Consider the following 26,266-nt stretch of genomic DNA (forward strand, 5'->3'; position numbering starts at 1 on the left):
AAATGATTTTGAAGATCAATAAAACCTTTCCATAAGTGTTTTATAATTCTGATTATAAGTTTTCTAGGTGTGGTGCTTGGAGCAAATATATTCATCAGATTCAAGACACTAGTGAATCTAGTTCTCTACGTCAAGATATGATTAACTCTTCTTGATCAAAGGCAAATGTGTAATTTGCAAAGATTGTCAAGACAATCAAACATTAGGAGAACTTTCCATATCCACGCAATCCTTCCCCGTTGAAGGATTGTAATTCTCATGGCAATCATTGGAGAAGAGATGCACTTTGCAAACGAAGTAATCAACTTATGGAAACCTTTCTCTGTTGTATAGGCAATGGAATCAAGGGAGACTCCATTCTTAGGAACCTAGAAGCAATTAGATCATCCTGAGTCATTTAGGTCCAACAGGTGGATTGGATGAATGATCCTCAAAGTTGATGTCCAACGGTTGTTTTGGACAATGAGGAGTATAAAAGAATATTGTGATGCTAAATGGAAAAAGAATTGTAGTCTATAGGTTCCAAAGTTCAAAGAGAGCCTCATCTTACGTACTTGTCTTCATGAGCTTAACTTGTTATCTATTAGAGGTTGTTTTTGAGAGTGTGAGATTAGAAATTTAGATCACACTTACTCAAGTTGAGAGTACTTAGTTACTGTAACCTCTAATTAATTCATTTAATGGATTCAACTAATAGATTGTCAGCGTGAGAGTGTAGATGTAGACTTATCAAAGCTAAACCACTATAAACTTGTCGTGTGCAATTTTCTATCCCTTAAACTCTTATTTATTTCTTGTGATATATTATTGTACATCGGTAATATCTAAGCATTGCACACCTTTCCCCAAACGTTGTCCTACTACAATATTAGTTTCAATTTTCTTTAAATTCTATATATTAACCTATTAACCCTTAATAGGCAATAGTTCTAGTCCTGATACCTAACAATAGTGAGCATAAAATTGACCTCAATCTTTTTTCCCGTAAATTGGACAGGTGAGGAGATTTAGATAGCTAGGTGTCTTTTATCCTAACGAGTAGCAATTAGTAGTCCTTCAATGTTGATTTGACATTATTGGACTGATTGAGTACTTATTCACCGTCCATTATGATATATGCCGTGGGATATATAAAATTGAAAAATTAATGTATCCTATTTCTTCAAAGATGGTCAATTACTCAAAATGTTATGACAACGTAATAATAAGACTGATTAAATGATATTTATATCAATAGCACTACTCCTAAACGATAATATCTTACTTATAACTATTTTTGGCTAGCAACAAAGTATAGATTAAATTGTTTTCTTTTTATATGATCTAAATATAAATCCTATGATTTGTAAAGCAAATCATGTAACTTTATCAGAATATTATGGTCATAAACAGTGTTCCGGTGCAATGTGCGGAGACCCAACTAGTGTTCACCGAACATCGTGGTCTCGTCTCACAACTCTTCATGTTCAGTGATTCCCCATTGCCTTAAGTGCGACAAGAAACGAAAATTGTAGGAAATATAATAAAATCCTCCGAATCAAACAGCATCATCTTCATGATCAATAGTCATTTTCAACAGTATCTATTACTTAAAACCTTGTGTATTTCATCAATCAGTTGAATATAACAGAAAATTAGTACAAAGCCAACGTTGCAAGGCCAGGCTTCGGACCAGCCTTTTCATAATCAAGGTGGGAAACAGCCACATGCTCAAGCAACATTCACAAGATACATGTAATCTACCACCACTATATGTTTCTACTTCTACGCAGTACATATATTACAATACTCGATTGATCATATTCAACGTTTTGCACTATAAGCAACTGGAGGGTTGGACCAGGCCAAAGGCCAATCCACCAGCATTAACACAAGAAGCTTGAGCAGGTCGCCGATCGTTTTTGTAAGTGAGCTTCACATCTTCTAATCTTATTCCTGTGCACGGGTTCTTCGGACTGCAGTCAAATTTGACAGCCACCTCCGTCGCCGATGTCCCGTGAATGTTTTGATATATCACATCGCTAATTTTTACGCCTGAAAACTATTTGGACAAAATCAAAGTTAGAAGTGGTAAGAATAGACTAATTATATATAAACCCTAAAATGGACGTGGAAAAATGGAGTAAAGAATAAGAAAATTTTGCGTAGATTCATTACAACGAACTCTGGTTTAATGGAGCATTTGAGCTAGTCCTTTTCGGAGTTTTCCATGACAAAAGAACTATGATCGATATAGTAATATTGGTAAAAAAGAAATCAATTGATATTTTTATTTACTTACTGATGTAAATAGAGATAACTTTACAATGAGAATAACGTGCATGATCTCACTCTATGATGGTTTTGGTGGTAGTTGCAAGTATTTTTTACTATTCTATTAGCTAGCAAACGAGTTCTCGTGATGACTAGATCATGGTGGAATGAATGGGTCTCGATCTAACAATGATCGATTCAATGATGTTGTTTTCCCTAGGTTCATTGATAGGTCACACGCATTATTGTTGATAACGACGGTAACCCAAATCTACATGTCATTATGAATCTAACACAATATGACTTGTCCTAATCTATGGTGATCCATGTCAACCTTCAAATTAATGAAGAAAAGACTCTTTAGTCTTCATTATAATCGAATAACATGTCTCCACACATACCTGACCAGGACAATTTATTTTGTTGGGGCAGTAATTCTGGTCGATGACGATTGGGTTTTTGACGTTGGACATCAAGGCATGTTGGAAGAGGATGTTCTTGGCAAATCCGGTGCTGGGTCTACCCCAAGATTTGATTCTCAACCCGTTTTGTGTCCTCCAAACATAACGTTCTTGACTGTCACGTTCTCAACCCCTGCCTCCTCAAGGTCCTTCCCTAGGCTCCCAATGCTGTGTACAGATCATCAACCAATATATTATATACATTCCTAAAAATATTAATTGCCATCTTTACTTAAACCACAACCTTTCTTGCATTAATTAATTACTTTTAGTGTTAAAGATCTTCAATTTATTTCTAGTACGGGAGGACAAAAATGTTTAAAATATAAAAAGATTCCAATTTAAAGTTAAGTGACATGTGACTCGTTGATGTTTTCTTTCTATATGTGGTGCAATATTTTCATTTTGGCGAGGAAGTTAAAAGCAAGAGTCAGAATCCCTCGAACAGGCCTAACATTTTGGCCTCTCCATATGGTACATGTTGAATGCTCAGTTAATTATCAGATTTAATGTTTTACAGTTGAAGTTTTCTTTTTTCTGGGGTTTAGCGATTATAATTACCTGATTCCGTGGCCCGGTCCACACATGACATTTTCGATCCAAAGATTTGTGGTGCCGGCACCGACCGAGACACAGTCATCGCCAGTTCCGATTTTCGAGCTCATGATCGTGACACCGGAAGACAATTGAACATGAACGCCGTCCGTGTTAGGGCTGTCACCGGAGGCGAAAACCTTCACTCCTCGCAGCCTCACGTTTTGGCATCCGTAGATGACAATGTGAAAAAGCTGACTGTTAAGCGACATCAGTTTGCTCACCTCAATGTTCTTTGAGTTGCTGAAGAGTATTGTCTACAAAGTAGTTCGTGAAATAACCACAAAGTCAAAACGTAATTGTCGCAAAAGAGAGCACATTTGATTGACAAGCAAGAAACCCTAATTGTGATTGTTATTTCTCAAAAGCCACTTAGCTTCTTTGTCGTACTTTAGGTTAATTATTTTATCTATTTATCTTGCACATAATGATTAGCCTACGAGTACATAAAATATTAATATTCTTGTAAAAGATTATGGATGTGTTCATTTCTATGAGTGTTCTTGTGCAAGTTTGGACCGTGTTAGAAAATTATACTAAGACAAACTCTAGTAACACGAGGATCATGGAGATCAATATAGACTTAAAGAAAAACATGTCGATATTGTTGTGTGATTCAAATGAAATTACCGATGACTATAATAACGACAAATGTATGTATGTATGTATGTACCGTGGCTCCACTGGGGCAATTCTTGCCGGAGGCTTTGCAAGCCCACAAGGCGGCACCTTGCCCGTCAAGGATCCCACCGGAGATGGACATGCCATCCACGTACTGGAACAAGAGCCACGTCCCGACATTCCCAAGCACGTTGTAATCCGTGGGAGCCGTGATGACCCCTTGGATGTGCCACCGGATGGCGTTGTTCTTGCACGGCCCATTGAAGGTGGCCCCTCCCACTAGGAACCGTCCAGGCGGAACGCTGATCATGGCTGGCTTCTCAGAGCCGCAAGCCGCGAGCCACGCGCCCACGAAGGCTCGCGTCGAGTCTGTGACACCATCGGGCTTGGCCCCAAGAGAGACAACGTCATACTCCGCCGCGGTCGCGGCAATTGCTGCTTGTGAGCTGGTGATGCCAATGTGGAACGCCATGAAGAGAAGTGATGCGACACCAAGAGTGCTGTGGCTACTCTTCGGTAATGCCATTTTCTCTTGGCCGAGAGAGAGAGAGAGAGAGATGTGACGGAGTTGATGGCAGTTGGAAGAGAGGTGAGTGGTGGGAGTAGTGCGAGTAGAGAGGCGGTTATTTGGGGGGGGTTTTATAGGATTTGAATTGGATTCAAGTGCATTGAATTGCACGAAGTTTTTTTTTTTTGGCAAATTGCACGAAGTTGACGACTCAAGAAACTGGCTCATCGATTGATTGAATCGTAGGACTTTGCCATTGGCCCAAAAACAAAGAAATTATAGGACTTTGCTTGCGTTCATGGTCCACAGGGACGTATCTGCGCCCACACTATAATTCCGGGCACTTAAAGTCCCTTTCTAGCTCCGGTTAGGCATTTTAATTTTTCATTAAACCCTTGAGCTAATTATTAAATTTGTGGCGAGACAAAAATACATAATATGCGAAGCAATCGAGCCTAAGGTTCTACGGGGCTCTAGTTCTTTTTTAGACTTCCTTTTCTCATGATTATCATCTAATTATATAAATGAGAATTTGGACCAAAGGTTCTAGTTTTGCTCCTCGTGCGTGATGTACGAATGATTGGCACGGTTGCTTGATTCAATTATAGATAGGATCAAAAGTTTTAATTAAAATCATTCAATCCCCTCCGCGCCCCCCCCCCTCCCTTGGGATGAGAAATTGTTCAATCTATACTCGACATGCAACAATTTGTGAATTAGCCAACGTGTTTATCGATGGGCTCAAATAGGCTAAGCCTTTTTTTTTCTAATTTTTTTTATGTCGCCCTTTATATGAGATAACATGGTCCAAAAACCCAAGTCTTCTATCTTTCTTTTCATTGTGGATAAATTAGACAACCCTTTTAGGATTTGTTCGTAAACGATTTTCTCTAGGTAGAACATGTTTCCATTAGCCTTTTTCATTAAAATATAATAAAAACCTATGAATTTTTAACACAATATAGAAAAATTACCTATACTGAATTTAATAAGTGAACTTTTCTTTAAAAAAAAGTGGAGGAGTAGATGTATATAATTACCGTTGATCAAGAATAGAGAAAATTGTCTAAAAAATCATAAACCTAGTATATAACCACCAATTCAATTTTACACATTTCAATTATGCTAATTTAGGCATAGACCTTTGAATGATTTCCCAATTTAGTCCTAAATCTTTTGAGGATTTGACAACATAGTCCTTCAGATCATATATCAAAATAATAAGTTTATAACTAAATTAGCACGATGAAATAATTATGACTAAATTGATTTAATTAAAAAGTTTATGATTAAATTAGCTATCATGAATTTTAAGGCTTTTTAGATGAATCCGGTCAAGAATATGTTCTTTGTGGACCAATAATCAATTATTAACTCATATGGAAAACCCTAAATAAACTCAGCTCTTTTGGACACGTGTCCTAAAAAGAGTAAGAACGCGAAGAATCAAAATGGAACAAAGAAGGCACGTGTTTGCTTCGAACGTATGACAATTAGACAAAACTTTCTTTACTTTAAAAAATCGTTTTTCTCCAATAAGGATAATTTCAGAAATTAGGACATCAAGAGCACTAAGCTATTCTCGTCTTTGTCGTGACGAAACGTGAGATTATGGAAGATGGTCGTGCCAAAAAGTCGGAACGTGAATTGACCCTTCAGGCGGCGCGGCACGTGTGTTCTCAATCATGAGATCGACCCTTCCAATTCAATTTTCATCCTTCACCCCACTTAGTTATAAAGCAAATCCACATATAATGATGTCCATTCAATGCGTGTGTTGAACTTGGATCCAATGGACGTAAGGTGCTTCCCACATGATTAAGTTCAAAACCCCACGAGAACCACATTGTTTTGTATGGTCACCGCTTTCCATCGCGTGCTGGAAGTTCGAGTGTCCATGAATTTTCCAAACATCCCCCTCCACTCGATTTCCAAAGAAATTTTTCCAATTAGTCATAAGTCTATTATATAGATGCCGATTCAATTATAATTTTTTCAATTTTATCATTGAGTACTAAACTTTTGAGAAATTCCATTAGAAATTTTTAGCAAGATAGTGTGTAGTGTAAGATAACGAGTGATAACTTGATAACCGCATTAGTAATTTTCAGTAAAAATTAATCAAAAGGACTACATTAAGACTAATTGGTAAACTAAAAAGTTTAGGACTAAATTAACATGTGTAAAATAAGTTTATCACATATTGGATAATTTCCTCCTTAATTCCCCTTATTTCCTATCTAAATTATTAGGGCTTTTGTTAAAAAAAAAAAGAAAGTAAGTGCAAGGATTTGTTAAGCAACTAAACAAGAAAAATATTATAATTTTAATTGCATGAATTGCCGTCATTATATGTACAATTAATATTCTAATTATTAATGTAGTGTTAGGTTATCACTAACTTTTCATTTTTTTTATCGATTCTACTTTACTCCTACTCTAACTCTTACATTCAATTTTTTTCTTTGCATCCTTATAGAGTATGGGAGTCAAAACATATACTTGAAACTAAATCATCCCCACCCCCACTCCCCTAAGAAGGTAGGGATTCAAACCTCTTACATTCCCTTTCCCATGTGAGAATGGTGGCTACTAGGGCAAATCTTAGTAGTGCACAACTATTCTACATGGCATGCTGTTGCGAACGACTTTACCTAAAATGATGTCTTATGAGAATATTCATGTGAGCAATTTTTGATGGTACTTGAGTGGAATGACTACATTGGAAGTTCACACAAAAGTGTACGAATTATTTTGACAAAATTCAAAAGTTTATGAATGGACTGACATTCATATAATAGATTTGTGATTAAGTTGGTAATTTTCCTGTTCATTGTAGACTCCCTTTAAAGTAAAGGGATGCAAATACATAGCAACAATTATGTGTTTGAAAATATCTTATGTTCCTAGGGACTGGAAGCGTTCCGCCTGGTTTTATAGCACCTAATATTTTTTTGGTAGTCGAGCATTCTCGAGTAACTTGTCAATTACATCTATAAAAGAAATGTTTTCATTATTACAAAATATATTACATGTACCCACAAGATGCATTGATTACATATGACACGAGAATGATAGTGCAATGAATCTTTAATTGAGTATTTAGCAAGTGTCTTAGAGAACTTGTTAAGAAAACTGGTTTTTATTTATTTATTTATATACTTTATAATACTTTAAGATCTAATGATTCCAATTCGCGACGTGTGTACTATCTGGGACATATTCAAGAACCAAACCCTCCTTTGCAAATTTCTTTGCAAAACCCATCAAAAGGCATCGACAGTCCTCGTACTTACGGCGTACGTACTCGCCCAATGCATTCGTGGCAAACGATCATAAAAACAACGAAAAAGTGCAGCTTCTAGGTTTACCCATCAATCTGACAATCGCTTCAAAACCTTCCAAGACGGCTCAATTTGTATTTCTTCCGGATCATTTTTGACTTTTTGGGGGATGACTACTTTAGCTTAACTTTAATTACGTACTAAACGCCACCCCCTCTCGTGCAGTTGTGGCTTGCATCTGTAGGGACTCCTTTGATAGGATAATGGACGGATTTGCTAAAAACATTGAGGTGAGTTCTGCCGAACAAGCAGAGGTTGTAGCTTTGGTTGAATACCTAGATTTTATTTCCTCAAAGCTTGGCCCAAACATAATAGGAAAAGAAATACTAGTTCATTCTCATTGTAGTACGCTGATGGAGAGTGTTCTCTCTTCAGATACACCTAGTTGGGCAGTGCAGCCTCTAGCGGACCAGGCCAAGAATAAAATGAAAAATATTTCGGGACTTACACTTGCCCATTGTAGTTGTGATACCAACAAAGTGGCCGATTGGTTAGCTAAAACCCAACGTATGGGATGTTTCCCTAGGAACTAGGTATCTAATCCCCGTCTGCTCTTTTGGATTTACTATGTGTTAATGCTCTTGCTGTATTTGCTTGGAACTTATCCTAGTAATGAAATTCTGCTTTGTAGTTAAATAAATAAATAAATAAACGCCACCCCCTCCCCCCTCTCGGAGGGGGTATCTTTGCTCGGAACTAATGTGGTTGTTAATTTTGGTTTGACTTTTGTCAAAGTGTAAGTAAATTTCAATGATGGTATCTAAAACCTTTATGTTCACTTGAATTGGGTCATTAAGCTGGTCACATGTCTAGAATGTGTTTAATGAATTTCTTAGGGGTATTTGATTGTTTCTCTAAGATGTGAAGGCAATTTTAGTGAGAAGAATACGAAAACGATAAATATTAAACTTGAAAGCGGTATCTTTGTAATTCAATTAAGTTCCTATTTTACTAGCTAAGTATTGCTGATTAATTATGTTGTCAATTATTTGGGTTATTGATATCAATTCCCTAAGCATGTTGTCATTTCTTGCATGAGAAAAGAATGTAAGCATATCAAAATCTTTACCTACGTGTGTGATTGTTGAGAGGGTAAAGTGATTGTATTTCAGTATGATTTGCATGAAAATATGTTGTGTACCCAAGGTCGATTCTTGAAAATGAGGGTTGAATTCGTTGTCGATGCAAGGGAGATCATATCAATATAATATTATCATACGCACTACTACTATATAACTAAATACGAGAAGTATTATGTTATATATTTCTATTGCTCATACATTAGTAGTGATAATGCTTTGTGCATCGGGATGTATCGTGAGTCGAGATACCTTATATGTCAAGATGTTCTAAGAGTGTTTGGGAGGAGAAGTAAAGAAAATAATGCATGTACATGTGCATATATGATAAATGTCTATTAATTTTGAGGGAATCCTTTGCCGATGGCCGCCATACCTCAGGTAATCGCGATTCTTGTTCCTTCTTCTTTTTTCATTCATGGTTCCACCTCAAGAAACTGGCTTGCTCTGTGATTGCGAGGTCATTGATTCCGCTCGGGACCGGCCAGTGTGCTTGGAAGATAAAGACGTTCTAGGCCTTCCAAATTAACTAAAGAATTATGGCAATTTCCTCCTTCGACACTGGGTTTTTCTTTGATTCGAAGCAGTGAGATATCTATATTCCCACACAAGTAATGGGTTGGCCTAAAAGTTGCAACTTTAGCCATGGATTCGCCCGTATCGGTGTTGTCCAGTTGCAAATTAGGAAGACATAGTCGACTGTTTCCGGCGCTTGGTTGCACAGTTGACGTATGGGAGAAGGTAAGGTCTTTCTCTCTTTTAAAGGTTTTCTTAGTGAGTAATGCATTTTGGGAGGCACTCCATAGAAAGATTTGGACTTTAGGAGAGGTGTTTAGGTTCCATAGTTGTGTCCAAAAAGATGTGGGAATTTGGAATGATGTAGAGGCTAAGAGTGTTTACTGTTGTAGGTTCAGTGGATATGGCTTATTGTAAGCACTGTTCACTGTGTATGTTCTGCTTTTATTCCTTGTCCAAACTAGCCAATCCTCTTCTGGGGTTTTGCTTAGAGGGATGGCAAGAATTTCCCTGCTTATATTCTCGTCAAAAAGAGTCCGCTGTCTATGCTCATTCCAGGTTCTATTCTTCCGATTAGAAGTGTTAAAATGGGTCTTAAACCCATATATGACCCATTTATGATTTAAATGGGTCATATATGGGTCACTTGTTTTTAGATAATAGTAGTTAAATGGGTTTCATAACTAAAAGCTTAAGATATGTAGGTCTTAAGTAGGTCTTAAATGGGTTGGATTAAGAACCCATTTTTAACCAAAACCTTATAATTTCTTTCTTTTCTCTTTAACTTTTCAAAAAAAATTATAAAAATCGAAATTATAATTTTTTTATTGTATTTTTTTTTTTTCTTTCTTCTTTTTTTTTTTTTCTTTCTCCTCCGCCACGATGATGGCTGGCGACCGGCCAGGCGAGCCTCGAGCTCGCTGGATCTCGGCGAGGCGAAGGCCTTGCCAACGCCCGACGAGACTCGAGCCTTGCCGATATGGCGAGACTCAACTCGCCGATCTAGGCGAGGCTCAAGCCTCGCTAGATCCGGCGAGGGGCGAGCTTGAGCTCGCCGGATCTCGCGAGGTTCGAGCCTCGCCGATCTGGTGAGACTTGTGCTCGCCGGCGTCGAGCGAGGTTTGTGCCTCGCCGATCCGGGCGAGCCTCGAGCCCGCCGGCGTCGGGCAAGCTCGAGCTCACCGGATCGGGCGAGACTCGAGCTCGCCGAGCCTTGCCCGACACCGGCGAGCTTGAGTCGTCGGATCCCAGGCGAGCCTCGAGCTCGCCGGTGTTCGGCGAGCTCGAGGCTCGCTTGTGGCCGGCCGCCAAGAAAAAATGGCCAGGCGGCCGGCCAAAGAAGAAGAAGAAAAATGAAAAATGAAAAATATATCTAAAACATAAAAATAATTAAAATAATTAAAATAATTAAAATTCAATTTTTTAAATAATTATTTTAAAAATTATAAAAATTATCCATTAAATTTATGTTGTATAAAACTATTTTAGCAATACTATTTTTTAAAACTAATATATATATATATATATATATATATATATACAAGCTTTATTAAATTTAATTAAATAGGTCGGTATGGGTCTAAAATTTTGTACTTGTAATAAATGTGTCATAAACGGGTTAAATGGGTCGATTTGGGTCGGACCATTTATGACCCGACCAAAACCCGACCCGACCCACCCGTTTTATAGGTCTATTTCCGATTAATCAGGTCCTCCACTTTTTGGGCTCGTTTAGGTTTGTTGACCCGCCAATGACACCCACATTCAGCCACTTATTCTCTCGGATCTTGATCATTTTACCATTTCCCACTATCCACCTTATATCTTTAGGGAAAATTACCAAAAAAAGTCATAAAACTATTGCTATTACGCAAATTCAATTATAAACTTTTTTTTTTTTTACCAATTGAGTCCTAAACATTTTACAATTATTCCCGATCCATCCATCCGCCCAAAATTGGCCGGCCGGAGCTAATGTGGAAGCCGGCCGGCGCCAACAAGCTTTTTTTTAATAATTTATTTTTTGAAATATTTTATTTTTTTTTATCATTTTTTCCTTTTGCCTCATTTTTTTTTCCCTTCTCCCTCTTCCTCTCTCCTCCTTCCTTTGGCTCCAGCAATTGGCTAGGTTGGCCGGTCACCAAACTAAGGCAATCCCGTGGGCTCGCCTCGCTAGTCGGTAAGTTCACACCCAGCAATAGTAGGGGGCGAGCCCCCACCGGATTTGGTGAGGGCTCGCCTCGCGGTCGCCGGGCGAGGTGACCCCCCATTGCCGGATCTAGCGAGGGCTTGCCTCGTGGTTGGTGGGCGAGGTGAGCCCTCGCTAGATTCGGCGGGGCTTGCCCCGCCGTCGTTGGGTGCGAGCTCACCGACGGCGAGGCAAGCTGCTGGAGCCAAAGGAAGGAGGAGGGAGGAGGGAGGAAGAGGGAGAAGGGGGAAAAAAAAAAAAAAAAATTAATAAAATAATCAAAAAAATAAAATATTATTAAAAAAGCTCGTTAGCGCCGTCCGGCCAATTTTGACTGGATAGACTGATCAAGAATAATTGTAAAAGGTTTAGGACTCAATTGGTCAAAAAAATAAGTTTAAGACTGAATTGGCACAATTACAATAGGTTTAAGACTTTTTTAGTAATTTTCCCTATCTTTAGAGATGGAGTCCCAGCCGACAAGCACGCATTCCCATCCCAAGAAGGATGTGGCCCCTTTTTTGCACTCCAAAAATCTCCTCCGAGAAAATATCCTTTGAATTATTGACTCTAAAGAGCGACGGTGTTTGTGAGAGTCTCCAAATCCATTTACCCATCATTGCTTTATTGAAGGTGATAAGACCACTAAAACCCATCCCTCCACAATCTTTCCTAGTTTTGAGAGTTTCCCACTCCTTCCAATTTAGCCTGGATTTCACCTCATTCTACTTCCACCAAAAGGAAGCAATCCCTTGCTCGATCGCTCTACACATTGTAATTGGAATTTTGAAAAAGGACATGACATATTGAGGCAAGGTTTCCATAGCAATCTTGATAAGTGTTTCCTTTCTTGATTCATAAATAAGTTTTTTCCTTCCAACTCTCCAACTTCATCTTCACTCTTGCCAAGATCCACGCGAAAAAGTGTTTTTTAGTTTGACCCCAGTTGAATGGAATCTCAAGATACTTCCCTATTTTGTTAATAACTAGTACTTTCAACTTTGAGGCCATGTTCCTACTCAGGTTTTCTGAGCATCCCCTACTAAAAAAAAAAAAAAAAAAATCCATGATTTCTTTAAGTTGATTGCTTATCCTGAAGCAAAGCAGTATCAATTCAACACTGCTGCTAAGTTCTGGCATTCCTTCATCTTTCCATTTATAAAAATATGGCGACATCCGCGAATAAAAGATGAGATAAGGAAGGACATATCCTATCAAGCTTGATTCCTGTAGTACTCCCATCCTCGACTGCCTTGTTCAGGACATGAGAGAGCACATTAGACAGCATCATGAATAAGTATAGAGATAAAAATCTTGCCTTCTGTCTCTCGTGGGTTCGAAGAAGGCCAATGATTCTCCATTAAGTTTACCACTTAAAGTTACTGATGTTATGCATGCCATAACCAAAGACACTCACTTCTCGCAAAAGCTCATTTTCTTCATCCATGTTTCCAAGAAATCCCATGACCTTGATGTTTTCCGGTAAATTGGATAGGTGAGTAGCTAGATGTCTTATTATCCAAACGAATAACAAGGAGTGTCTTATCATCTTTCAACCATCCATTATAATTATGTTTTGCGATATACATACTTTAATAATTCAAAATGGGAATAATTACCATAAAGTCGTAAATGCATATTTCAGTTTTAATATTTCAATTTTTGGCATACTTCATCCAAGACCTTTTGTCAATATAGTCATTCTTGCCAATTTTAGTTGAAATCGCTAACATGGACAATGATTGTCTTATGTGGCATGGCCGAAACTTATGTGGACTCCTTTTTTTAATTTTTATAAAATTTTTAATATACTTTCTCCTTTTTTTTCTTTCACTTTTTTTTTCTCCTTCCTTGGCTGGTTGATGGGTCTTGGTGATGGCCGACGAGAGTCAACCCTAGCTAGACTCAAGCGAGACTTGACCTCACTAGATTCAACGAGGTTTACCCTCGCTAGTGGTTGAGCGAAGCTCAACCCTTACTTGAGGTTGCCGAGGTCAACCCTTGTTGGCCCTCACTAACAACCAGTCATTGGGCATCTCCAAGGCCTAGCAACTAACCAAGGAAGAAGGAAAAAAAGAATGAAAGAAAAGAAAATGAATAAATTCAAAAGATTTATAAAATGTTTAGAAATTTTTTTAAAATATTTAAACAATCATCCACGTTAGCATCGGTTTTGTCTCATTGAATGACTAATATCCACATCACCTATTTTCAGCTAATATTAGTTAGACAAACTACATTAGCAATTCGTCAAAATGTTTAAAACTAAATTAATTAAATTAAAAAGGTAAGAACTGAATTGGCAACAACATAATAGGTTTAAGATTATTATTATTATTATTATTATTATTATTTTGTTATTTTCCCTTAAATGATGTAATGGTAAGAACAATTGAATAATATTTATATCAATAGTAGTATTTATCGTAAACCCGTTGGTTTCTTCATAACATATTTCTACTTTTTTTCCGGGTAGAGATTAAATCTTTTTCTTTTTCTTTAAATATAAATATACAACTCCCGAAGTCTGCCACAACTCCTAGAGCAATTCTGTGACTTAAGTGGGGGGCCCGGCTAGTGGGTTGCTAGGTTAGTCTTCCCCGATGTATAGTTAGTACTATGTTCCCGTAAGGTAAGCTAGGTCGAATCCTCGGCATAAAATATATATATATATATATATATATATATATATACAATTTACTAAGCATTTCATGTAACTTTATCAGAATATTACGATCATGAACAATGCTCCGGTGCAATGCGTAGAGACCCATTAATGTTCACTAGAACATCGTGGTCTTGTCTAATAACTTCTCGGGTTGAGATTCTCCATTGCCTTAAGTGCGACGCAAAACTAGAATTTCGGGGATATGATAGGATCCTCTCAATCAAACAATATCATCTTTGTCATTGATAATCATTATCGTGTCAATCACTCATAACTAATCCGGAACCATTTTCAACAGTATCTACTAGTTAAACACTTGTGTATTTCATCAATCAGTTGAATACAGCAGGCAATCAGTACAAATCCAACATTGCAAGGCCAGGCATCAAACCAGTCTTTCCATGATTAAGCTGGGAAACAGCCACAGGCTCAAGCAATAATCACAAGATACATGTAATCTGCCACCACTATATACTTCTACTTCTACACAATACATATATATTACAACACTTGATTAATCGTATTGATGTTTTGCACTATAAGCAACTGGAGGGTTGGACCAGGCCAAAGGCCAATCCACCAGCATTAACACAAGAAGCTTGAGCCGGTTGTTGATCGTTCCTGTAGGTGATCTTCACGTCTTCTATTCTTATTCCTGTGCATGGGTTCTTCGGACTGCAATCGAATTTGACGGCCACTTCCGTTGCCGATGTCCCATGAATGTCTTGGTACGTAACGTCGCTAATTTTCACCCCTGAAAACTGTTTGGATGAAATCAAAATTAGAAGCAGTAAGAATAGACAAATTGTATATATAAAACCTAAAATGGACATGGGAAAATGGAGAAAAGAAAAGGAAAATTTTGTGTGAAATCATTGCAACCGGTTTAGTGGAGCATTTGAGCTGGTCTTTTTTGGGATTTTGCATGACACAAGAACCATGATCGATGTGGTAACATAGGCAAAAAAGAAATTAATTCGTAGTTATATTTTCTTACTAACGTAAATAGAAATAATTTGTAATGAGGATAATGTGCTTGATCTCATCTATGAAGGTTTTGGTAGTAGTTGCAAGTATTTTGGACTAATCTACTAGCTATCAAATGAATTCTCGTGATGATTAGATCATGGTGGAATGAATTGATATCGATTTAACCATGATCAATTCAATCGTGTTGTTTTCCCTAGGATCATTGCTAGGTCGCATGCATTATTGTTCATAACAACGGTTGCCCAAATCTACATGTCATTATGAATCTAATCCAATAGGACTTGTCCAAATCTATGGTGATCCATGTCAACTTTCGAATTAATGAAGAAATGACTCTTTGGTCTTTATTACAGGCGAACAATTAATTTATTAATTGATTAATGTCTCAGCACATACCTGACCAGGACAATTTATGTTGTTGGGGCAGTAATTTTGGTCGATGACGATTGGGTTTTTAACGTTGGACATGATGGCATGTTGGAAGAGGATGTTCTTGGCAAATCCGGTGCTGGGTCTGCCCCAAGATTTGATTCTCAACCCGTTTTGTGTCCCTCCAAAGACGACGTTCTTAACCGTCACGTTCTCTACCCCTGCCTCCTCGAGGTCCTTCCCTAGGCTCCCAATGCTGTGTACGAATCATGAAACAATATATTAAATAAATTCCAAAAAATATTAACTACCATCTTTTTACTTAAACCACAACCTTTCTTGCATTAGTTAATTATATTTAGGGTTAAATATCTTCAATTTATTTCTAGTATAAAAGGACTCAAATGTTTAAGGTATAAGAAGATTCCAACGTGGAGTTATTTTGAGTGACGTGTAATTCGATGATATTTACTTTCTAAATATGGTACGATATTTTCGTTATTGCAAGAAAGTTAAAAGTAGAGTCAAAATCCAGCAAAAAGGCCTGACATGTTGGCCTTTCCATATGGTACATGTCAATTTCTTCAATGCTGAGTTAATTATCAAATTTAATATTTTCTAGTCGTATTTTTTTTTCTGGTGTTTAGTGAGGACGATTACCTGATTCCGTGGCCTGGGCCGCATGCCACGTTTTCAATCCAGAGATTTGTAGTGCCGGCACCGACCGAGACGCAATCATCGCCTGTTCCGATTTTTGAGCTCATGATCGCGACACCGGAGGACAACTGAACATGAACGCCATCCGTGTTAGGGCTCTCGCCGGAGGCGAAAACCTTCACTCCTTGCAGCCTCACGTTCTGGCATCCGTTGATGACAATGTGAAACAGCTGACTATTGAGCGACGTCAGTTTTCTCACCACAATGTTCCTTGAGTTGCTGAAGAGTATTGTCTAAAGAGTCGATCGTGCGCATGCACCCAAAAACAAATAATTAAGAATAAAAGAATATTATTTGTGTGTGAAATAACGCAAAGTCAAAACATAATTGTCGCAAAAGAGAGCACATTTGATTGACAAGAAGGAAAAAACCCTAATTGTGATAGTTATTTCTCAAAACCCACTTAGCTTGCTTATTGTACTTTAGGCTAATTACTTTATTAATTTTTGCACATAATGATTGGTCTAGGAATTCATAAAATATTGAATTTTTTTTTTTTTTGTAAAAGAATATAAATGAGTTCTTTTCTACGAGAGTTATTGTGCAAATTTGGACCGTTTAGAAAAGTCTGCTTAGACAAAATAACTCTAGCAACATGAGTATTATGGAGATCAATATAGACTAGTAGAAACTCATGTCAATATTATTTTGTGATTCAAATGAAATTACAAATGACTATAATCAAGACAAATATTTGTATGTGTGTACCGTGGCTCCACTGGGGCAATTCTTGCCGGAGGCTTTGCAAGCCCACAAGGCCGCGCCTCGCCCGTCGAGGATCCCGCCAGAGATGGACATGCCATCCACGTGCTGGAACAAGAGCCACGTCCCGACGTTCCCGAGCACGTTGTAATCCGCAGGAGCCGTGATCACCCCTTGGATGCGCCACCGGATGGCGTTGCTCTTGCACGGCCCGCTGAAGGTGGCCCCTCCCACCAGGAACCGTCCCGGCGGCACGCTGATCGTTGCTGGCTTCTCGGAGCTGCAAGCCGCAAGCCACGCGCCTACAAAGGCCCGTGTCGAGTCAGTGACGCCATCAGGCTTCGCCCCGAGAGAGACGACATTGTACTCGTCTGCGGTTGCCGCAATTGCTGCTTGTGAGCTGATGATGGCAATGTGGAACGAAATGAAGAGAAGTGAGGCCACACCAAGAGTGCTATGGCTACTCAGCGTTAATGCCATTTACGCTTGGCCGAGAGAGAGAGAGAGAGAGAGATGTGAGGGAGTTGATGGCAGTTGGAAGAGAGGTGAGTGGTGGGAGTAGTGGGAGTAGAGAGGCGGTTAATTGGGGGTTTTAATAGGATTTGAATTGGATTCAAGTGCATTGAATTGCACCAAGTTGACGACTCAAGAAAGCTGCTCATCGATTGATTGAATCGTAGGACTTTGCTATTGGCCCAAAATCAAAGAAATTGGAGGACTTTGCTTGCGTTAATGGTCCACAGGCATGTTTCTGCGCCTACGCTATACTTCCGGACACTTTAATTCTCTTTCTAGCTCCGGTTAGGCACTTTAAGTTTTCATTTCTCTCTTGAGCAAATTATTTAATTAGTGGCGAGATTAAATTACAGAATATGCGAAGCAACCAAGCCTATAGTTCTGCAATGCTTTAGTTCTTTTTTGGACTTCCTCTTTTCATTGTTGTCATCCAATGATATAACTAAGAATTTGGACCATAGGTTCGAGTTTTGTTTGTCACACAAGATGCACAAATGATTGGTGCAGTTGGTTGATTCCATTAGGAACGCAGGATCAGATCTTTTTATAAGAATTGTTCAATCCCCAACATACTCCTCCTCGCTTTTTTTTTTGTTGTTGTGAGAAATCATTCATTTTATGATTCTACTAAAGTTATAGCCCAACTCGACACACGACATTTTGTGAACAACTTGGATGTTTGTAGATGGGCTGGAATAAGCCAAGTGTTTCTTTTTTCTTTTTATGTCTCCACATATGTGAGATAATATGGTCCCAAAACCAAAATCTTCTATTTTTCTTTTCACTGTGGATAAATTTGACAATGCTTTTAGGATTTGTTCATTAAAGTGATTTTTTTTATCTCTTGGCATAACGTGTTTCCATTAGCTTTTTTCATTAAAATATAATAAAAACCTATGCATTTTTAACATATAAGATGTTTCCATTAGTTTTTGCTGTGCAAAAACTGAAGGCCTTGGACGTCTATAATTACTATTGGTCGAGAATATGTTCTTTTGTGGATCAATAAATCAATTGTTAACTTATATGGTAAACCGAAAATATGTTTATTGCTAAATGAATAAACCATCTCTTCTGGACACGTGTCTTAAAAAGAGTAAAAGCCGAAGAATCACAACGGAAGAAAGAAGGCCACGTGCTTGCTTCGAACGACCGACAAATGGACAAAACTTACTTTATGTTTGTAAATTATTTTTCTCCAATTACGGATAATTTCTGCAATTAGGACATACAAGTGCCCCAAGCTATTCTCGTCTTCGTAAGGACGATTCGTCCGCGCGTGCACGTTTCATGAAACGTGAGATTGATCGAAGACGGTCGTAAACAAAAAGTCGGCACGTGAATTGACTCTTCAGGCGGCGCCGCACGTGGGTGCTCAATCATGAGATCGACCCTTCCAATTCAATTATTTCTCCCCTCCTTTACCCAACTTAATTATGCAGCAAATCGGATCCCATCCGTAGCGATGATAGTCCATTCAATGTACGGTTTTTTTTTACGCAATGTACGGGTTGAGCTGGCATCCAATGGACATACTGACGCCACGTAAGGCGCTTCCCATCTCTAAGTTCAAAACACCACGAAAACCATATTTGCTTCATCACCACCATCCAATGGACATAATGAAGCCACGTAAGGCGCTTCCCATCTTTAAGTTCAAAACACCACGAAAATCATATTTGCTTCATCACCACCAGCACTTTCCAATGTTTCCATCATTAAAGCTGGAATTCGAGTTTGAGAATCCTCCCAACTCGATTTTTTTATGAAAAATTGTCGAGGGTTTTTGTTAGAGAAAATGCGTTCAGGCACTTGATAAACAACTAAATGAGGAAATCAATGTATTGACTATTCTTGTGATATGTACAATTATTATCTTAAAATTGGATATTTTTCCCTACTTCTTAACAGGATCCAAATGTCAAAAGTTATCTTTGAAATGAGCTATTTAAAATAAAATAAAAACCCTCAACTTGAGGTCTTATCCCAATTTTGCTTTAAGTTTTTTTTTTTTTTTTTTTTTTGTCTCATCAAAAGTCCATACCCAAACCTGCCATATGTCCAAAAATCGGCAATAATTTCTTTAATATTGTCAACATTAGGAGGCTACAATTGTTTCTTATAAGGTAAGGGTGTTGATAAAAACATGGATTCTAATAATGAACTTTTTTTTTGTAAGGTCTAATAATGATGAACTTTTAGCTAGTCTAATACCGACAAATTTGAGTTAGTGAAGATTTTTAGACGTGGGTAGATTTGTGACTAGAGTGAGATTGAGGATTTTTCTATAAAACAAAAAAGTTTGGGACATAATTGGGACCATACTTTTTAGGGAATTAGGTTTTTCAACCCAAACAAACAAGTACTTTTTATGACCTCGGTTAATAGAGAACATCTAGAACAAACAAAATTAAAAGGGATCAATGAGAAATACACATATAATTAAGTTCAAAATATAATGTAATAAGTGTATTGAAAATTCTAAAACTTATCATGAAAGTACAATTAAGTACTAGTTTTTCTTTTTAAAATGCAATATGTCAATAAAATACAATTGAATCGTAATACTTTTAGGAAGTGAAATCAAGTTATAAAATTTGTCATAAAATGCAAATTAATTCCTAAAAATTTTCAAAAATTCAATTAATAGAAGTACTTGATTAGACCAATTTGATAATTTTCAAATTTGATTACACTTTAGGTTAGGACTTAATTACACTTTAATGATAAGTTTTAGAACTTGATTTCACTTTTTTAAAGTTTTAAGACTCAAGTAAACTATGATAATAAGTTTTAAGATTTTCAATATACTTATTCAGTTATGCCCCATGAATTTTGGTTCAAAACCCATGAAAATTGATGAATTTGGATAGACCTTAAATAAAGTCCTTCATTTGGCCATAGTATCTATATCTATATATTTATGGTGGAAATTTCAACTCCCTCATTCCTGTATTTCCTATAAATCCCTCATAATCTCATTTACAGAGAGAAAAAGTGGAATTAACTAAAAAAGAAGAAGAAAAAACGGTAAAATAAAATTAAGAAACTAACAGCCCACTTTCTGTCGCGAAAATTCCAAAAGACCCTCTCGATTGGATGAGCTTTCCCAAAAGACCCCCGAAAGCGAGAATTTTCTCCACCGGCTCAAGGTTTACCATTCCAATTAAACCCCACCTCATCGCCAGTTGCCAAAAGCACGTCGCGATGGCCATGGACAATCACATGCCTATTTTTTGCAATGCATGGTAGAAAACTAATACCTCTCTAGGCAATCTTTTTAAGCATTGATGTCATGTGACATATAATTATTCCTTTCAGTTTAACACTTAGGAGTTGACTACAATAATAATATTTATCAATTTAGTTCTATACATTGGATGTCCCTATATTCATGAACTTTTCAATATTGTTAATTTAGTCCTAAATCTTTTTATAAAATTTTTAATATAATTATTTCATCAATTTTGGCCTAAAATTGCTAATGTGGCGTCTCATTATTACCAACCTTTGTACATGGCACGTTGTTGTGAAGGAATTCAAATACAAAGGAACAATTATGCGTTTGAAAATATCTTATGTTCTTAGGATTTTACAACACCTAGTGTCAGAAGCATACCGCCTAGGTTTAGAGAACATATAATCCTTTGGGTTATGTTAATTAGTATTATTGAGTCACTTTTTAATTATATCAATTAAAGAAACGTCTTCGTTAGTATAATAGTATTGATTACACATGATACAAGATACAATAATTACACATAACACGAGATAGATGGTGTATCGAAAATGATAAACTTTCTTTAATGGGGTATTTTGCAAGTGCCAAAGCGAACTCGTAAACAAAACCTGTTGTTGGTGAACACACTTCATAATAATCTGAGATCAAAGATACACAGTTTATGACGGGTCCACTATGAAGAACCAAACCCTCCTTTGTAAATTTCTGCATCTCATCAATACTTGGAAAACCCATCAAAAGACCTCGACAGAATTCGTACGTAGGACATCCGTACTTGCCCATTGCATTCGTAGCAAACGATCTTAAAGCAAGAAAAAGAGTAGTCTCCTCATCAATCACACAATAATTTCAAAACCTTCCAGAACGGAATTTGTATTTCTTTCAAATCACTTCAACATTTTTGGGGGATGACTGCTTTAGCTTAACTTAATTGAGCAATTTTACACCGAAAGGAAGAGCTTAGGGGTCAAGATAAAGGCACTCGAGCACGGTTCTCTCTCCAAGCCGCAGAGACTTCGTACTCGGACATGCATTGCTTTTTGATGGCCTTCCCCGAAAGCAAAAGCTGACCTTATGGACTGTGCTTCCTTATTCAACACTATAAGTGGGAGATAAGAAGACGTTGCTAGGGTTCTTAAAAAAAATCCAAATATATAAACATGCAATTATCATTACACAGCTGTTATTTATTGAATTTTGTAGCAATGTTATTTTGAGGCTGGATCTATTTCAAAAACCTTAATTATGTGCCAATTCATAAGTATACACACTTAAATGGGATTTCAGGTGACATATGATATTTAGCAATATATAACATAACAAAATAATAAATAGATTGCCTAATGTTGTGTCAAATATATGATAAATATCTCAAAATTTATTCACATGATCAAGTTTAATATTTAACCTTACAATTGACATATAAATTATCCTTTTACTCGTGCATCTACCCAAAAAGTTGTTAAGGCAATGTGTCTAAAATTTGTGAAAATCAAGGGGACAGCTTGGCCAAAGAACATACATAGAAAAAGAGGGCTCATGATTGCTTTGAGGGCCAAAATTGGCCGGCCAGGTGCTAACGTGGACAGCGGCCATCCAATGAAAGCCGACATGGCAAATTTTTAATAATTTTTAAATATTTTTTGAATTTTTGAATTCTTATTTTTTTTCACATTCTCCCTCCTCTGGCCTACCTCGCCGTCACTAGGCGAGGCTTGCCTTCGCCAATGGCCGGGAGGGACGAGCCTCGCCACTGGCCAGGGAGGCTGACCTTGCCGACCCTCGCCTCTAGCTGGCACCGGCTGGCCAAAGGAAGGAGAAGGAGGGAAAAAAAGAAAAAAGAATTAAAAAATAAAAATATTTAAAAATTCAGAAATAAATATTAAAAAAAAAAAATTGCCATGTCAGCTTTAGCCGGACGACCGACGTCTATGTCGGCGCCGGCTGGCCAATTTTGGCCGATGGAATAAACTGGCACAATTGTAAAAGGTTTAGGACTAAATTGGCCAAAAAAAAAGTTTAAGACTGAATTGGCACAATTACAATAAGTTTATGACTTTTTTGGTAATTCTCTCGCCGTCGATATATTCAATGCATTGAAGCTGTAGTTAGGAACATTTGTTCCACTATAAATGCACCCAGGTATGGGGCAGATCCCAAACAGTAGATCAACCAGTGCGGATCTCGTCCTCGAACTTCTATAAATGCAATTCCAACCATAACCATCTCTATCATGCAGCGCGTGTCCTCTTGTTCTCTTTCTTTTCACATTCGCTTAATAGTCTTCTCCTTTGTCTGGTATCTTGCTATCTCCTTTGTCAGTCCCCTTCACTTTGATATAAGTACCTTTGACAATAATTCAAACGACATACTCTACTAAGGAGTTGCAGTACCAGCTGATGAAATCGCTGATCTCAACCCCAAAGGCACCACCATTCCTCAGGAGTTTCGGGTAGGCCGCATTCAGTATTCCGGACCAATCTATAGATTTTTACTTCTTCACAGTACATATATTACAACATTCGGTTGATCACATTCAATGTTTTGCACTATAAGCAACTGGAGGGTTGGACCAGGCCAAAGGCCAATCCACCAGCATTGACGCAGGAAGCTTGAGCCGGTTGTTGATTGCTCTTGTAGGTGAGCTTCACATCTTCTAATCTTATTCCTGCGCATGGGTTCTTCAGACTGCAGTCAAATTTGACAGCCACTTCGGTCGCTGATGTCCCGTGAATGTCTTGGTATGTCACGTCGCTAATTTTTACTCCTGAAAACTGTTTGGATGAAATCGATGTTAGAAGCGGTAAGAATAGACAACTGTGTATATAGACCCTAAAATGGACGCGGACAAATGAAAAAAAAAAAAAAAAAAAGAGGAAAATTTTGCGTGGACTCATTGCATGACATATGAACCGTGATCGATGTAATTGATTTTTTAAAAAAAATCAATAGTTTCATTTCCTTACTGACGTATATAGAGATGAAATTTACAACAAGAATAGCTTGTATGATCTCACTCAATGATCGTTTTGATGGCAGTTGCATGTATTTTGGACTAATCTACTAGCTATTAAACAAATTTTTGTGATGATTAAATCACGGTAGAATGAACTGATCTCAATTTAAGTACGATCAATTCAATCATGTTGTTTTCCCTAGGCTCATTGCTAGGTTGCACGCATTATTGTTTATAACAACGGTTACCAAATCTACATGTCGTTATTAATCTAACCCGATAGAACTTGTCCAAATTTATGGTGATCTATGTCAACTTTCGATTTAATGAAGAAAAGACTCTTTAGTCTTTATTACGCGCGAACAATTAAATTAATTAATCGATTAATGTCTTGACACATACCTGACCAGGACAATTGATGTTGTTGGGACAGTAATTTTGGTCGATGACAATTGGGTTATTAACGTTGGACATGACGGCATGTTGGAAGAGGATGTTCTTGGCAAATCCGGTGCTGGGTCTGCCCCAAGATTTGATCCTCAACCCGTTTTGTGTCCCTCGGAACACAACGTTCTTGACCGTCACGTTCTCAACTCCTGCCTCTTCAAGTTCCTTCCCTAGGCTCCCAATGCTGTGTAAAAAACCATGATCCAATATATTATATAATTTCTGAAAATATTAATTACCATCTTTCACTCGAATCACGTCCTTTTCTTTCTAAATATGGTAGAATATTTTGATTTTTGCGAGGAAATGAAAAGCAAGAGTAAGATCCCCGAAGAGACTTAACATTTTGGCCACTTGATGTGGTACTTGTTAATTTCTTGAGTTCTGAGTCAATTATCAGATTTAATAGTTTCGAGTTGTGGGTTTTTTTCTTTGTTCCTGGGGTTTAGCTAGTATAATTACCTGATTCCGTGGCCCGGGCCACAAGCAACGTTTTCGATCCAGAGGTTTGTAGTGCCGGCACCGACTGAGACGCAGTCATCACCAGTTCCGATTTTTGAGTTCATGATCGTGACACCGGAAGATAATTGGACATGAATACCATCCGTGTTCGGGCTGTCACCGGACGCAAAAACCTTCATTCCTTGTAACCTCACGTTTTGGCATCCGTTGATGACAATGTGAAACAACTGACTATTGAGCGACGTCAGTTTGCTTACCGCAATATTCCTTGAGTCGCTGAAGACAATTGTCTATAGAGCATTCGGATACATGCACCCAACAACAAAAAATTAGTAATATATAAAAATAACATTTGTCTTTTAAGTAACTATAAGTCAAAACGTAAGTGTCACTAAAGAGGGCACATGTTGATTGACAAGCAAGAAAAACCCTAATTGTGATAGTTAGGCTAAATAATTTTTCTATTTATCTTGCACTCGATGATTGGTCAAGAAGTTCATAAAATATTAAATTTTATTGAAGATTACGGATGTGTCCGTTTTTGTTTCTATTAGTGTTCTTGTGCAAGTTGGACTGTGTTAGAAAAGTATAGTTACTTACACAAAATACTCTAGCCACATGAGCATGATGGAGATCGACATCTACTAGGAGAGACTCGAGTCATTATTATTGCGTGATTATAATGAAATTAGACATTAGATGTATTTGTATGTACCGTGGCTCCACCGGGGCAACTCTTGCCGGACGCTTTGCAAGCCCACAAAGCGGCGCCTTGCCCATCGAGGACCCCGCCGGAGATTGACATGCCGTCCACGTGCTGGAACAAGAGCCACGTCCCAACATTCCCAAGAACATTATAATCCGCGGGAGCCTTGATCACCCCTTCGATCTGCCACCGGATGGCGTTGTTCTTGCACGGCCCGTTGAAGGTGGCCCCTCCCACCAGGAACCGCCCGGGTGGCACGCTGATGGTGGCCGGCATCTCGGAGCCACAAGCTGCGAGCCATGTGCCCACGAAGGCCTTTGTCGAGTCCGTGACCCCATCAGGCTTGGCCCCGAGAGAGACGACGTTGTACTTGGCTGCGCTCACGGCAATTGCTGCTTGTGAGCTGATCATGGCAATGTAGAGCACCGTGAAGAGAAGTGAGGCCACACCAAGAGTGCTATGGCTACTCATTGAAAATGCCATTTCTCTTGGCCCAGAGAGAGAGAGAGAGAGTTAGGAGTTGATGGCAGTTGGAAGAGAGGTGAGTAATGGGAGTAGTGGAAGTAAAGAGACGGTTAATTGGGGGTATTTATAGGATTTGAATTGGATTCAAGTGCATGAATTTGCACGAAGTTGACGACTCAAGAAAGCTGCTCATCGATTGATTGAATCGGAGGACTAGGCTATTGGCCCAAAAAGAAAGAATTGGAGGACTTTGCTTGCGTTCATGGTCCACAAGTACGTATCTGCGCCTTCACTAAACTTCCCGGTACTGTAATAATCTTGTTAGCTCCGGTTAGGCACTTTAATTTTTCAGGAAGCCCTTGAGCTTAAGGAAAATTGTCCAAAAGTCCTTAAACCTATCATATTTTTACCAATTTAGTCTTAAATATTTTAATTTTACTAATTGAATCCATCCATCTAATTT

At 38.1% G+C, this 26,266-nt stretch overlaps 2 protein-coding genes and 1 non-coding gene across 3 annotated transcripts; all 3 read right to left on the reverse strand.

Moving 5' to 3' along the window:
* Positions 1–1,585: 1,585 nt before the first annotated feature.
* LOC104428896 lies at positions 1,586–4,455 on the reverse strand. The gene is made up of 4 exons (XR_005548744.1): positions 3,982–4,455; positions 3,276–3,565; positions 2,655–2,882; positions 1,586–2,041 (listed from the first exon to the last, which is right to left on the reverse strand). It is a non-coding gene; the product is annotated as a polygalacturonase (transcript).
* Positions 4,456–14,768: 10,313 nt separating this feature from the next.
* Positions 14,769–17,490, reverse strand: LOC104416728 (polygalacturonase-like). The gene is made up of 4 exons (XM_039311281.1): positions 17,017–17,490; positions 16,252–16,541; positions 15,619–15,847; positions 14,769–14,993 (listed from the first exon to the last, which is right to left on the reverse strand). The coding sequence occupies exons 1-4, from the start codon at positions 17,488–17,490 to the stop codon at positions 14,769–14,771; spliced, it is 1,218 nt and encodes a 405-aa protein (XP_039167215.1).
* Positions 17,491–23,316: 5,826 nt separating this feature from the next.
* LOC104430143 (polygalacturonase) lies at positions 23,317–25,809 on the reverse strand. The gene is made up of 4 exons (XM_010042902.3): positions 25,348–25,809; positions 24,633–24,922; positions 24,126–24,354; positions 23,317–23,541 (listed from the first exon to the last, which is right to left on the reverse strand). The coding sequence occupies exons 1-4, from the start codon at positions 25,807–25,809 to the stop codon at positions 23,317–23,319; spliced, it is 1,206 nt and encodes a 401-aa protein (XP_010041204.2).
* Positions 25,810–26,266: the final 457 nt, after the last annotated feature.

The sequence above is a fragment of the Eucalyptus grandis genome, chromosome 1 (genome assembly GCF_016545825.1).
Source record: "Eucalyptus grandis isolate ANBG69807.140 chromosome 1, ASM1654582v1, whole genome shotgun sequence".
Lineage (NCBI taxonomy): Eukaryota > Viridiplantae > Streptophyta > Magnoliopsida > Myrtales > Myrtaceae > Eucalyptus > Eucalyptus grandis.